The 15,500-nt window shown below is 36.0% G+C and overlaps 1 protein-coding gene across 1 annotated transcript in view; it reads left to right on the top strand.

Moving 5' to 3' along the window:
- Positions 1-3,772, top strand: part of LOC136406603 (ABC-type organic anion transporter ABCA8-like) — an 88,963-nt gene extending 85,191 nt beyond the window's left edge. The window contains exons 36-38 of the mRNA XM_066386584.1: positions 437-516; positions 3,176-3,231; positions 3,352-3,772. Of these exons, the coding sequence (XP_066242681.1) occupies positions 437-516; positions 3,176-3,231; positions 3,352-3,399 (184 nt within the window). The 3' untranslated portion in view covers positions 3,400-3,772. The remainder of the gene's footprint in view (positions 1-436; positions 517-3,175; positions 3,232-3,351) is intronic.
- The last annotated feature ends 11,728 nt before the right edge of the window (positions 3,773-15,500 follow it).

Below are 15,500 nucleotides of genomic sequence, written 5' to 3'. Positions count from 1 at the left end.
GTGGTTAAATATTCACACTTTCCAAAGTTTCCCCTGATATTTCCAGTACCAAACTGGCAGCGTACATAGTTGTTATGATATAATTGACTATATTCCCTATGCTGCATTTTACACCCCATGACTATTTCTGTTACTACTCATTTGTAGTTCTTAATCCCTTCACCTTTTTCATCCAGTCCAGAAACCTCCCCAAGTCTGGTAACTGTCTAAACATTCTCTGTATGGGTGAGTCTATTCAAGTTTTGTTTGTTGGTTAGTTTTCTTCTTCTTTATCTTCTTCTTTTCTTTTTGTTTATTTTGTTCTTTAAAGAAATGCAAATTAAAACCCATTGAACTATCACCTCACACCTGTTAGATTGTGCCTCCAGTTTAGACAACTCCTCGTCAGTAGATGTGCTCTGCAACCTGGAGTTCAACCACACTCTTTTCCTCCCAGGTACTCCTCCCTGATGGTCTATAAGTTGCCTGTTGAGGATGTGCGACCTTTATCACAGGCTTTCTTCAAACTAGAGATAGGTAAGAGTCACTGTTTAGAGACAAGACTATGGGAAACAGATAAATTCAGATCTTGCACAAAGCCAGTATAATATGTACATGAATATAATATTGTAGTATTATACCATAATTTAATTATTAAGAATTTTAATTCAGTGTCTCAGCCAGGGGTAAAATGACAATATCTGGGGTGGAATTGGGGAGGTGCAACTGGTACCTTATAGGTCAAAGCCAAGGATGATGCTAAGTATCCAATAGGGCAGGTCAGCCCCCTCCCACAACAAAGAATGTTTGAACCAAAACATCATTAGTGCCAAGGTTGAAAACCCTGCCCTGATTCAATGAGGCTCTAGAGGGAAGAGACCAGTGGCATTTGGTACTAGAGTGCCCACAATTTTATACAAACAGAAAGATATATTTTTGGTTTTGTTGCTATGTACTCTTTGATAGAATTAGATGCTGATAAGAAGGTTCCTCTCTGTTGATCTGGGCAAAGCCATAACACTTTAAGGCTCTTTTGTTCTGAGCTATGATTTGGACTTCTGCAGATTGTGCAGATCTGTCATGGACTAACTTTCTGCCTGTCACTCCAGAGTATAAATCCTGATAAAGACCTGAACATTTTTTTCTTTGCAACTTGTAGTTTTCGTCTGTCATCTGTCATTAGAAGCCCCAGGCACCCTAGTTGTTGAAGAGGGTCTCCTCTTGGGATGTGCTAAAGATGATACAGATAGCTTGTCTTTTCATTTTCTGATTCTGCTAGTTACTGTTACTCTATGATTGATGGGTCAATTTTTCACACTGACCATTTTGAATTTCTTACCAATTTTGCAATATCCTAGTGGAAAAAATACCCACAATGGGCTCTGAGCAACATGAAGTGTTTCATAACTAATTAGAAGCAGGGAGAGGGATGTTCCAGGAAGACTTCCTCTCTAGAATACAAAGGAGCATTTTCTTAAGTGCCTTCTAATGTTTCTGGTTTTAAAAGTGTCTCCTTCTTTCACAAACTTCTTCTGATGTGCTTATATGCTGAAACTGAAGTTCTGATTGTGCGATGGGCGAAGCAACATCTTTTAATCAGTTTCCTGTCCCTTTATGGGAAAAATACATAATGTACAAAATGTTGAAATGTAAGTTAGCATTTTTATCCAGATGCTCAGTTAGCAATAGTTCCATTCTCAGCTGCAATGCATGTATTGAAATGATGGGCTAGGCCACATAGCATGGAAACAAAATGAATGTCCTGTGTTATTCCTTCATTTTGCTGCATAGACTCATTCTTGCGTACATCAGATCACTTGTGGGGGATGCAAATTACAGCAAAACTAGAGCCTCACATGCTTCTTTTTTGCTTCAGATTTGCAGACTTGTAGCAAGAAGGTGGATGGTCAGTTTTATCCCTTTTCATACCTTGTTCTCTCCTCTTCTCATAAGTGGATGTTTTAGGTCTCTCTAGGGTACAATATAAAGTGAGGAGAGAAGAGATGATATGGCAGCATGGCTTTTTTTTTTTTTTTGTCATTAAAGATGTACTATGGGCCTTCCTCCCTTTTTTACTTGGGGTGCTTTTATGGGTTCCTTAAAGAGTCCCACTCCCCTCCCATCTTTTTTTCTGACCACAGATTCCTGTGGTGGGTTATACCTCTTTGTTTTGGATTCCTGTGATCACCATGCTGCCCCTGAGCCACTTCTTGGAATCTCTTTACCCTTCCAGGAAATCCTCTAGGAATACTTCCCACTATGCATTCTGTGAGAAACATGCTGATTTTTTTCTATCTAGACTCTGAAATGGCAGGGCCTTCAGCCGTCCTTGGCACCTTTTCTTTACATATTTTCAGACACGTGTCAAAGACCCTTCCCCATGTTTCTGAAATTTGGGCCAGTCCCTCCACAGCACCTGATTATTCTGTTTTCCAGTCTTACCTTTCCACCCATTATTTCCTCTCTCTGAGTCTGAATATTTGAGTTCTCAGTTATATTCCCAAATGCTCACAGCTGAAAACTCAAAATAGGCTAATTTGGGGAAATTGTGTTTATAAAGGATCTATTTGCAAAGGTGCAAGGACAGTGCCATTGCCCAAGGCCAAACCAGCAGGTGTTACCATTCTTAGGTCCAAAGGGACTAAGAGAGGAAGCAGTGAATGGAACCTGGGTGTATAGCATGTAGAATTTGCCATTTTGAGAAAAACAGTGGCTTTCAGTCAAGGGACACAGTTGGTGTCAGAGAGGAAGAGAAGGAATAAGGACTGGATCTCCTTCCCATCCTTCTGTCTCTCCTCCTGGGCTGCCACTGGTGAGACCCCAGAAGGAGCCTCTGTCAGTCTTTAGAGCAAAAAGCAAGATAGAATCTAGCAAGGGTGGATGGAGAGGGGCACACTGTAGCATCCCAAGACTGAGGGAACTGTCCTTAGCTTATCTTGCTTAGGTTGCCTGGAACCTCTTCTGTTGTTTTCCAGTCTAGTGGCACCTATGCCCAACTTCTAAGGCAATTGAAGAGGATTTCCATCCTATTATGGGACTAGATAGTGAATTTGCATGCTCATGTTTAGTCTGAGAATGTTTACTCCTTTTTCTCTTATATTTAAGATCTAGTTGTATGTAGTTTTTATACATGACCTGGTATACCATTTGGGATCAAAAGCATATGACTTCCTAATACACCTCTGTCCTTGTGCAGTTAAACAGAGCTTCGACCTGGAGGAGTACAGCCTCTCACAGTCCACCCTGGAACAGGTGAATCAGTCTTAGAGGTTTTTGGGTCACCCATAAAATATAAATATGTAATAAATGCACACTCGGAGCTCCAGGAGCTGTGTGACACCCTCTCTCTTTGTTCTTCTTCCTGCATTGCAGGTTTTCCTGGAGCTCTCCAAGGAGGAGGAGCTGGAGGATTTTGAATGAGGAAGTGGATCTACCCGTGAAGTGGAAGCTCCTCCTACAGGAAGAGCCTTGAAGCCCCAGAAACCGTGTTTCTCTTTAAGCTTGTGACTCTTTTAAGATGATATTTTATAGCATTAATATGCCTTATCTCAGATATATACAGGCTACTTTGAAATTTATTTTATGATTTTTCTCAATAGTATTACAGTAGCATTAAGGAAGCCAGACCATGCAGCTTCTGTACTAGCAACCAATTTCTACCTTTCATATGGTAGTAATATTTACAAAATGCATTTATTGGTCTGCCCTGTGGTTGTGCAGTAGATAAAGTGTAGAACTGAAATGCTGAGGTCACCAGTTTGAAACCCTGGCTTGCTGGGTCAGAGCACATATGGCAGTTGTTGCTTCCTGCCTCCTCCTGCCTTCTTTCTCTCTTTTTCCTGTTTAAAATAAAGTCTGAAAATTTTTTTATTTTTTTACTTTTAAAAAATATTTTAAAAATTTAAATTTGAATTTATTATTGAATATTTTTGTGTTTGAAGTTGACAGATTGATTAATTTTTTTCCTCTGAACTTTAAAATATTGATATTTTCTTATTGTTTTTATTAAGATGCAAAGGAAGACAGTGCTGATTTTAGGGAAAGTGAGCCCATTCAATACACAACAGCACAGTATTTAGTTTCTGTAATTCACTTAAAAATTATTTTTATTCACTGACTCTCCTTTTTTTATCATTTTTCAAATTTTTGATTGTGTGGTTCATATTTTGCTTGTTGTGACACTAAAGGAAAGTTCATGGTAATTTTTTTATGCAGCAATAAAGTCTAATACAGTTATGTAAGTAAAGTGATGGATAGAGACACTGACTTCACCAAGTTATAGGTGTCATAACCCAGAAGTGCAAACCCAGGGTCTGTCTGGTGCCACCTACTTAAGATCGCATAAAGCAGGTATCGAACTGGGTTGAGGTTGAAAAGAAGGTATAAAGAACATTCCTTCAACTTGAAGTTTATGTTATCTTTTGATGGGAATACAAGAGACACTATATAATCAACTTCTAATTGTCATGATATGAACTTGAATAATACAAGGATTTGAAGCTAAAAATTATTTTTGTAGCCAAAATAGCCAATTATTGTGATAAATTTAAATGGCCCAAGTGTGAATATTTTAATATATAATATAAAGCAGACTTTGATGAATATAAAGGGCGAGATCAACAGCCTCTAATAGTAGGGGATTTCAATACCCCACTAACATCACTAGATAGATCTTCAAGAAAGAAAATTAACAAAGAAACAGCAGAGTTAAAGGCACACTAGATCAACTCGGTTTTAATAAATATAATCAGGACTTTCACCCTAAAGCAGCAGAATATACATTCTTTTCAAGTGCTCATGGTACATTCTCTATAGTAGACCACATGTTAGGGCACAAAATCGGTCTCAACAAATTTAAGAAGATGGAAATCATGTCAAGCATTTTCTCTGATCACAATGGCATGAAACTAGAAATCAACCACAACAAAAAAACTCAAGAATTTTCAAACACATGGCAACAAAACAGCAGGTTATTAAATAATGAATGGATTAACAATGAGATCAAAGAAGAAATAAAAAAATTCCAAGAGAAGAATGATAATGAGCCTACAACAACTCAAAATTTATTGGACACAGCAAAAGCAGTACTGAGAAGGAAGTTCATAGCACTACAGGCACACTTTAAGAAGCTAGAAAAAGCTCAAATAAACAACTTAACCCTGCATCTAAAAGAACTAGAAAAAGAACATCAAATAAAGCTCAGAGGTAGTAAAAGGAAGAAAATAATAAAGATCATAGTGGAAATAAATGACATAGAGGCTAAAGAAACAATACAGAGGATTAATGAAACCAAGAGCTGGTTCTTTGAAAGGGTAAACAAGATCAATGAACCCTTAACCAGACTCACCAAGAAAAAAAAGAGAGAGGACTCAAATAAATAAAATGAGAAGTGAGAGTGAAGAAATAACAACTGACACAACAGAAATACAAAATATTGTAAGAAAATACTATAAAGAACTGTATGCCAAAAAATTAGACAATCTAGGTGAAAAGGACAAATTCCTTGAAACATATAATCTTTCAAAAATGAATCTGGAAAAATAAGAAAACGTAAAAAGATCAATTACAACAAATGAGATCAAAACAGTTATAAAAAAAACTCCCAGAAAACAAAAGCCCAGGGCTAGATGGCTTCACAATCCCCTTAAGATAAAGAACAAGACAGGGTGCCTCCTTTTACCACTCTTATTCAACATAGTACTGGGAGTCCTAGCTACAGCAATCAGATAAGAAGAAGAAATAAAAGACATCTAAATTGGAATAGAAGAAGTAAAATTATTATTATTTGCAGGTGATATGATACTGTATATAGAAAAACCCTAAAATCTTAGCAAAAACTACTGGACCTGATAAAGGCTTTCAGCAAAGTGGAAGGGTATAAAATTAATACACAGAAATCTGAGGCATTTTTATACAATAACAATGAACTGTCAGAAAGAGAAATTAAGGAAACAATCCCCTTCACTATTGCAAAATAAATAAATAAATAAATAAATAAATAAATAAATAAAGTACCTAGGAGTAAACAACTGAGGAGGTTAAAGACTTGTACTTGGAAAATTATAAAACATTAATAAAAGAAATTAAGGAAGATACAAACAAGTGGAAGCATATACCGTGTTCATGGATAGGAAGAATAAACATTATTAAAATGTCTATATTACCCAAAGCAATTTATAAATTCAATGCAATATCAATTAAAATACCAATGATATGCCTCAAAAATATAGAACAAATATTCCAAAAATTTATATGGAGTTGAAAAAGAAAACGAATAGCATCAGTAATCTTGAAAAAAAAGAATAAAGTGGGTGGTATCACACTTCCCGATATCAAGTTATACTACAAGGTCATTGTACTCAAAACAGCTTGGTACTGTCATAAGAACAGACATATAGAGCAATGGAACAGAACAGAGAACCCAGATATAAACCCACACCTTTATGGACAATTGATATTTGACAAAGGAGGTAAGAGCATACAATGGTGTAAAGACAGTCTCTTTAACTAATGGGGTTGGGAAAATTGGCCAACTACCTGCAAAAAAAATGAAACTAGACCACAAGCTTACACCATTCACAAAAATAAACTCAAAATGGATAAAAGACTTAAATGTAAGTTTTGAAACCAAGCATCTTAGAAGAAAACTTAGGCAGCAAGCTCACCGACATCTCTCGCAGCAATATATTTACTGATTTATCTCCATGCACAAGTGAAATAAAAGACAGAATAAACAAATGGGACTATATCAAATTAAAAAGCTTTTGTACATCTAAAGACAATATGAACAGAATAAAAAGACAAACCACACAATGGGAGAACATATTCGACAATACATCTGATAAGGGGTTAGTAACCAAAATTTATAAAGAACTTGTAAAACTCAACACCAGGAAGACAAACAAGCCAATCAAAAAAAATGGGCAAAAGAAATGAATAGACACTTCTCCAAAGAGGACATACAGACAGCCAATAGACAGATGAAAAAATGTTCAACATCACTAATCATTAGAGAAATGCAAATTAAAACCACAGTGAGATACCACCTCACACCAGTCAGAATGGCGCTCATTAACAAAACAACACATGATAGGTGCTGGTGAGGATGTGGAGAAAGGGGAACCCTCCTGCACTGCTGATGGGAATGCAGACTTGTGCAGCCACTGTGGAAAACAGTATGGAGATTCCTCAAATAATTAAAAATTGATCTGCCTTTTGACCCAGCCATCCCACTTCTAAGAATATATCCCAAGAACACCATATCACCGACTGAAAAAAAGAAATACACCCCCATGTTTATGGCAGCATTGTTCACAATAGCAAAGATCTGGAAACAACCCAAGTGTCCGTTAGTGGATGAGTGGATTAATAAGTAGTGGTACATATACACAATGAAATACTATGGGGCCACAAAAAAGGAGGAAATATTACCTTTTGCTACAGCATGGATGGACCTGGAAACTATCATGTTAAGTAAAATAAGCCAGGCAGGGCCCTGGCTGGTTGGCTCAGTGGTAGAGTGTCGGCCTGGTGTGAAGGAGTCCTGGGTTTGATTCCTGGCCAGGGCACACAGAAGAAGCGCCCATCTGCTTCTCCACCCCTCCCCCTCTCCTTTCTCTCTGTCTCTCTCTTCCCCTCCCGCTGCCAAGGCTCCACTGGAGCAAAGTTGGCCCGGGTGCTGAGGATGGCTCTATGGCCTCTGCCTCAGGCACTAGAATGGCTCTGGTTGCAACAGAGCTATGGCCCAGATGGGCGGAGTATCGCCCCCTGGTGGGCATGCCGGGTGGATCCCAGTCGGGTGCATGCGGGAGAGTGTCTGACTGCCTCCCGGTTTCCAACTTTGGAAAAAAAAAATAAGCCAGGCAGAGAAAGAAAAATGGCATATGACCTCACTCATTTGAGGAATCCAAGGAACAGGGAGAACTGAGGAACGGAATTGAGACACAGGAGGGATCAAAGGGACCAGAGGAAAAGAGAACAGAGGGAAAGGGAAAGATAGGATGGGATAAACCTTAAGGGAAGGGGGGAGGGTGCAGTTGGGAGGGGGCAAGGGAGATGTTGAGGGGAATATGGGGGAGGGGGATGCATTTGGGGTAACCGTAGAATCTATTGTAAACACATTTAATTAAATTAAAAAATGAAAATAAATAAATAAATATCTCAGATATGATTTTGAAAAGTGTTCGATGTTTTATGTGTTTCTTTACAATTCAAGGGTGTATCTTTAGGCAAAGCACCCAAACTGGTTATTTGTTGTATTTTCTATGCAATTGCTTTCAAAACACTGCACCTTTAAGCCATCACAATATAATTGTTGCCTTAGTGGTAAAAATAATTTTATGTTGGCCAAGAAGATACTATAAGATGTTGATTAAGAAAAAAAACAAAATCTGTCTCAGAAAGAGCTCCAAGACACAAATACATACAAAGAGTTATCAGGAGTACCTTCTTATGGTATGAACTTCTAAATACATGAAGATATAAAAGAAAGTACAATTATTGTGGCCAAGGATGTGATGTCATTGAGAAAGAGGACAACGTGCTTTATGAAATATTCATAGGAATTTGTTCCTCAGTTTCTGATATGGCAGTTAGAGTTGTATTATGTTTGGCTATACCACTTACTCATTGACTTGATGTGAGAATCAGATGACAAGATGCAGGTGAAGGTTTTAAATTAAAGCATAATTTTCTTGTAATCATAAGGACAGTCAGATTAGCAGCCATCAGAGTCAGGGGAGGGTACTGTTTTTTGCACCTTTCCAGATAGTCTATTTATAAATAAAACTTCTACCCATATAAAAAAATATCCTGCTCTTATAACCCCACCTTCCATATCAAATAGGCCACGTCTTTCATGTATAGCAACTCCAGACACTGAACCGGTGTTCCAAATAGAAAAGGAATTCAAGCTTAAAGCCTATATTGCTCATAACAAAAGTCTAAAACCTTGATACTGCAGTACATCTAAGGCAGTGCCCAGGAATCCGCATTTTAATTAAAATTTACTTTGTCCATCACCATTGATCACATTACACCCTCCTGCACTCCCCCACCATAACTATCAACACACTTGTGTCTAAGTTTATGAGGTGTTTTTTGTCCTTTCTTGCTCTATCCCTCCACCTCTCACAGCCACCCCCCCCCTCCCTGACGGCTGTCAGCCTACTCTCTATGTACGACTCTGTTTCTGTTTTGCTTGTTGGTTCATCTTGTTCATTAGATTCCACATACTAGTAAAACCAAATGGTACTTGTTCTGCAACTGGCTTATTTCACTTAGCGTAATGCTCTCCAAGTCCATCCATGCTGTCACTAAGGTAAGATCTCTTTCTTTTTTATGGCTGCTTAGTATTTTATTGTATAACATTTTATAGCTTTTTAATCATTCATCTACTGATGGGCACTTGGGTTGTCTCCAGATCTTGTCCATTGAAAATAAAGTTGCAGTAAACATTGGAGTACATATATTTTTTTGAATTAGTGTTTCAGGCTACTTAAGATATATTCTTGCAAGTGAGATGTCTGGCTCAAAAGGCAGTTTCATTTTTAATTTTTTTGTTCTATTTTTCTGAAGTGAGAAGAAGGGAGGCAGAGAGACAGACTCTTGCAAGCATACAACCAAGATCCACCCGGCATGCCCACTGGGGGGCAATATTCATCCCATCTGGGGCATTGCTTCTTTGTGGTCTGAGCCATTCTAGCATCTGCTGTGGATGCCGTGGAGCTGTTCTCAGTACCCAGGCAAACTTTGCTTCAATGTAGCGTTTGCTGTAAAAGGGGAAGAGAGATATATGAGGAGAAGGGGAAGGATAGAGAAGCAGATGGGTAATTTACCAGTGTGCCCTGGTGGAAAATCAAACCCGGACTTCCACACACCAGGCCTATGTTCTACTACTTGAGCCAATGGGCCAGGGCTTTCATTATTAATTTTCTGAGGTAACTCCATACTGCTTTCCATGGTGGCTGCACCAATCCACGTTTGCACTAATAGTGCATTAGGGTTCCCTTTTCTCCACACCCTTGCCACCACATGTTTGTTGATTTTTTAAAAATATTACACGTCATTTATTATTCCAAATGCATTTTAATCATTTCAACATGAAAGTATTTTAATTTTATTATTTTTTAAATTTTATTTAGAAAATTCAATTTAACAGGGTGACATTGATCAATAAGAGTGCATAGGTTTCAGATGAATATTTCTATAGCATTTGAACTGTTGATTAGGTTGTACACCCATCACTCAAAGTTAAATCATTTTCCACATCACATATTTTTCCCTTTAACTCCCTTCCTCCCACGCCTCCCCTACCTCCTCTTCCCCTGGTAACCACTTCACTTTTATCTATGTCCATGAATCTCAGTTTTATATCCCACCTATGTGTGAAATACAGTTATTACCTATTTCTGATTTACTTATTTCACTCAGTATAATGTTTTCAAGGTCCATACATGTTGTTGTAAATGTCATGATGTCATCATTTCTTAAGGCTGAGTAGTATTTCATTGTATATATGTACCACATCTTCTTAATTCAATCCTCTATCGAGGGACACTTTGGTTGTTTTCATGTCTTGTCTAAGTTTTGAGGGTAGATGCTCAATAGATGGATTGCTGTGTTATATGATAGTTGTATTCTTAATTTTTTGATGAACACCATAATTTATTCCATAGTGATAGTACAGTAGTAATTTGCATTTCACCACCAGTAAATGAGGGTTCCTTTTTCTCCATAGCCTCTCTAATGCTTATTACCTGTCTTGTTGATAATAGTCAGTCAAACATTTGTGAGGTGGTATCTCATAGTAGTTTTGATTTGTATTTCTTGAATAGCTAGAGAAGACGAACATCTTTTCATACATCTGTTGGCCATCTTTATGTCTTCTTGAGAGAAGTCTCTGTTCAGGTACTCTCCCCATTTTTAAATTGGATTGTTTGCTTGTTTGCTGCTGAGTTTTGTGAGTTCTTTTTATATTTTGAATATTAACCCCTTATCAGAGCTGTAGTTTAGAAACATCATTTCGCATTTAGATGGCTTCTTGTTTGTTTTGTTATCAGTTTTTTATGGTTCCATACAAACCTGCTAAATTTTTGTTACATTCCTTTTAAAAAATGGCATTGGGGTTTTGATGGGGATTGCATTAAATTTGTATATTACTTTAGGTAATATGGCCATTTTAACTCTGTTGATTCTTCCAATCCATGAACATTGAATATTTTTTCATTTCATTGTGTCTTTTTCAATTTCTTTCAGTAATGCTTTGTAGTTTTCAGTATATAGGTCCTTCATATCCTTTGTTAAGTTTATTCGTAGGTATTTTATTTATTTTTTTGTTGCAATTGTAAAAGGAATTGGTTTTTTGAGTTCATGTTCTGAAGTTTCATCATTGGCGTATAGGGAAACAGTAGACTTTTGTATATTGATTTTGTATCCTGTGACTTTACTGTATTGGTTTTTGTTTCTAATAGTCTTTTTGTGGAGTCCTTGGGGATTTCTATATACAGGATCATGTCATCTGCAAAAAGTAATACCTTTACTTTTTTCCTGATATGGATGCATTTTATTTCTTTCTCTGGTTTGATAGCTCTTGTTAAAAATTCTAGAACTATGTTGAATCAGATTGGAGAGAGTTGGCAGCATTGTTTCAATCCTGATTTTAGAGGTAAAGACTGCATCTGCATTTTTTATTATTTAGTATGATATTAGCTGATGGTTTGTCATAAATGGCCTTTATTATGTTGAGATTTTTTTTTCTATTCTGATTTTATGAGTACTTTAAATGTAAAGGGATGTTATATCTTTTTGACTGCCTTTCCTGTATCTATTGATAGGGTCATATGGTTTTTGTTCTTTGTTTTGTTGATGTGGTGTATTATGTTGATCTATTCACATAGGTTGAAACATCCTCATGCTCCTGGAGTGAATCCCACTTGATCGTAATGTACTATTTTTTTAAATGTGTTGTTGTATTCGATTTACTAGTATTTTCTTTAGAAGTTTTACATCTGTATTCATTAGAGCTATTGGCCTGTAGTTTTCTGTTTTTGTGTTGTCTTTGCCAGGTTTTGATATCAGAGTTATGTTGGACTGATAAAATGTGTTAGGGAGTATTGTTTATTTTATTTTTTGGAAGACTTTAAGAAGGATAGGTACCAAATCTTCTTTGAATGGTTGGTAGAATCACTAATGTACCTATCTAGTTCTGGGCTTTTATTTTTCAGGAGGTTTTTGATAGTTGTTTCTATTTCTTCCCTGCTTATGGGTCTACTTAGGTTTTTTACTTCTTCATGACTCAGTTTATGAAGATTGCATAGTTCTAGGAATTTATCCATTCTTTCTAGATTGTTGAATTTGGTGGCATATAATTTTTCATAGTATTCTACTATGATCCTTTGTATATTTATATATCTGTGGTAATTTTTCTGCTTTCATTTCTGATTTTGTTTATATGAGTCCTTCCTTTTTTTCCTTAGTGAGTATAGCCATGAGTTTGTTAATTTTTTTTATCTTTTCAAAGAATCAGCTCTTTGTTGTATTAATTTTTTTCTGTAGTTTTTTGTTGTTATTGTTGTTCTCTTTCATTTAGTTCTGCTCTAATTTTTACTACTTCCTTCCTTCTGCTGACTTTGGGTTGCCTTTGTTCTTCTTTTTTTAGTTCTTTAAGATGTGATGTTAGGTTGTTTACTTGGAATCTCTCTTGTTTCTTGATATAAGCCTGTAATGATGTAAACTTCCCTTTTATTACTGCTTCCACAGCATCCCAGAAAATTTGATGTGTTTTGTTGTCATTTTCATTGGTCTGTACATATCTTTTTATCGTTGTTTTTATTTCTCCTTTGACAGAGTCTTTTATTAGAAGTATGTTGCTTAATTTCCACATTTTTGTGGGTTTCTTTAATTTTTTTTTGCAGTTGAAATCTAATTTAAAAGCTTTATGGTTAGAAATGTGCTTGGTATAATAGCAATCTTCCTGAATTTGTTGATAGTAGTTTTGTGGCCCAAGATATAATCTATCATAGATGTTCTATGCACACTAGAGAAAAATGTATTATCTGATATTCTGGGATGAAAAGTCTAGTAAATATTTATTATCTTCATTTGGTCTAGTGTGTCATTTAAGATGGATAATTCTTTATTGATTTTCCATTTGGATGACTTATCTAAAGCCAACAATGATGTATTGAGATTGCCCAGTATGATTGTGGTTTTGTCTGTTTCTATTTCTAGATCAGTTAGTAGATGTCATTATTTTGGTGCTCCCTGGTTTGATGTATATATATTAAGAAATGTTATGTCTTCTTGATAAAAAGTTCCCTTTATCATTACAAAATGTCCATCATTGTCTGGTTACCTTTGCTGTCTTGAAGTCAGCATTGTCAGATTTGAGTATGGCTACTCCATATTTTTTTTGGATATTATTTGTTTGGAGAATCATTTTCCAACCTTTTACTTTGAGTCTACTTTTGTCCTTGCAGTTTGGATGTGCCTTGAAGGTGGCATGTGGTTGGTTTTTGTTTTTTGATTCAATCTGCTACTCTGTGTCTTCTTTTCTGGTGAGTTCAATCTAATTTCATTTAGGGTAATTATTCACACTTGAGGATTTCCTATAGCCATTTTAATTTTGTTATTCGGTAGCTCTGCATCTTGTTTAGTTCTTCTATTTTGTATTTCTGTCAGTTGTTTTGTTTGGTGGTACTCTATATATCTTTTCCCTGTTTATTCTTTTTTTTTAGCTATGTGTTTCAGTAGTGGCTTTTTTATGGGTGTTACTAGTAAGTTATTAAGAGAAAAATGTTTATATGTACAGGAGTCTTTTTTCTTATGAATACTTCTACACTTTATCCTTCTTCCCTACTGCAGAACTTTATCTTCTCCACTTTTATGTTATTGTTGTCACAGATTATCCTTGTTTTTACTGTGACCTTGTTGGACCTTTTACTTGTAGTTTTGATTTGTTTTGTTTGTTCTTTGTGTCTGGTCAAATAATACCCTTGTGTATTTCCCGCAGTGGTGTTTTTCTGGTCATGTATTACCTCAGTTTCTCTATGTCTGCAAAACTTTTTCTCCTTCATATTTGTAGAATAACTTTGATGGATATAGTATTCTTGGCTGGTAATTCCTCTCTGTTAGTATTTTGATTATTTAGGTCCACTCTCTTCTTGCTTGTAGAGTTTCTGTTGAAAAGTCTGATGAAGGCCTAATAGACCTTCCTTTATATATTATGTTCTTCTTATCCTTAGCTGCCTGTTCTGATCAGGTTGAGGTGACATTGTATTGTAACTTTAATCTGCATTTCTCTGATGATCAGTGATATTAAGCATCTTTTGTTATGTCTATTAACCATCTGTATGTCCTCTTTATAAGAATTCAGTGAAGGACCTTTGCTCATTTTATAGTTGGATTTGTTCATTTCTTTGTGTTGATTGTTATAAGTTCTTTATAAATTTTGGATATTAATTCCTTATCAGATGCATTGGAAAATATGTTCTCCTATTCAGTAGGTTGTCTTTTCATATTTTAGTGCTCCTACATTGGGTGTACAGGTGTTTAAAATGGTTATATCCTAGTGTTGATTTGCTTTCTTTATCATTATATAGTGTCTTTCTTTGTCTCTTACTGTATATTCCCTTTGCTTTAATGTCCATTTTTTCAGATATAAGTATTGTTATCCTAGTTTTTTTTTTCACTTCAATTTGCATGAATTATCTATTTCCATTCCCCTTTTTTTTCACCTATGTGTATTTTCCATTCTGAGGTGAGTCTCATTTAGTCAGCATTTATATGGGTCTTGCTTTCTTATCCATACAGTTATCATATGTCTTTTGATTGAAGTGTTTAGTATTTTTCATTTAAAGTGATTATTTTTTAGATATTTTTTTATTTATTCATTTTTAGAGAAAGAGAGAGAAAAAAGTAGGGAGGAGCATGAAGCATCAACTCCCATATGTGCCTTTACCAGGCAAGCCCAGAGTTTTAAACCAGTGACCTCAACATTTCAGGTCAGCACTTTTATCCACTGCGCCACCACAGGTCAGGCAAAAGTGATTATTGATAGATATGTATTTACTGCCATTTTACCTTTTAACTGTGTACCTTTGGTTTTGTTTTTTTTGTGTGTTTGTTTGGAGTTTGTTACCACCATTAAAAAAAAATGTTCAAGGGCCTTCTTTAGGAAGAAGGAGGGGAAAACTCAATACTATTTTATAGTACAACTTGTATAATGATCATTGACAAGACAAAGGGACAAGAATGCAATAAAGTCAGGAGCCATAGCTACTGGTGATCTTTTGACAGATGATTACTTATAATTGATATTACAAGTTTGATAGCTATAGGTGCCCATGACATTCCTGCTCTTGCTTAAAATATATATTTATGGCTACATTTTAAGAAACACAGATATTCATTAATTAGAAAGTTTTGGTATGGTTGCTAAGGACAGTGATGTTGGTTAAAGGTTACAGCATATAAACAAAATAAAACCTGGGCCTGACCAAGCAATGGCACAGTGGATAGAG

Source organism: Saccopteryx leptura, chromosome 5 (assembly GCF_036850995.1).
Source record: "Saccopteryx leptura isolate mSacLep1 chromosome 5, mSacLep1_pri_phased_curated, whole genome shotgun sequence".
Lineage (NCBI taxonomy): Eukaryota > Metazoa > Chordata > Mammalia > Chiroptera > Emballonuridae > Saccopteryx > Saccopteryx leptura.
This window is presented reverse-complemented; position numbering and strand designations above follow the sequence as displayed.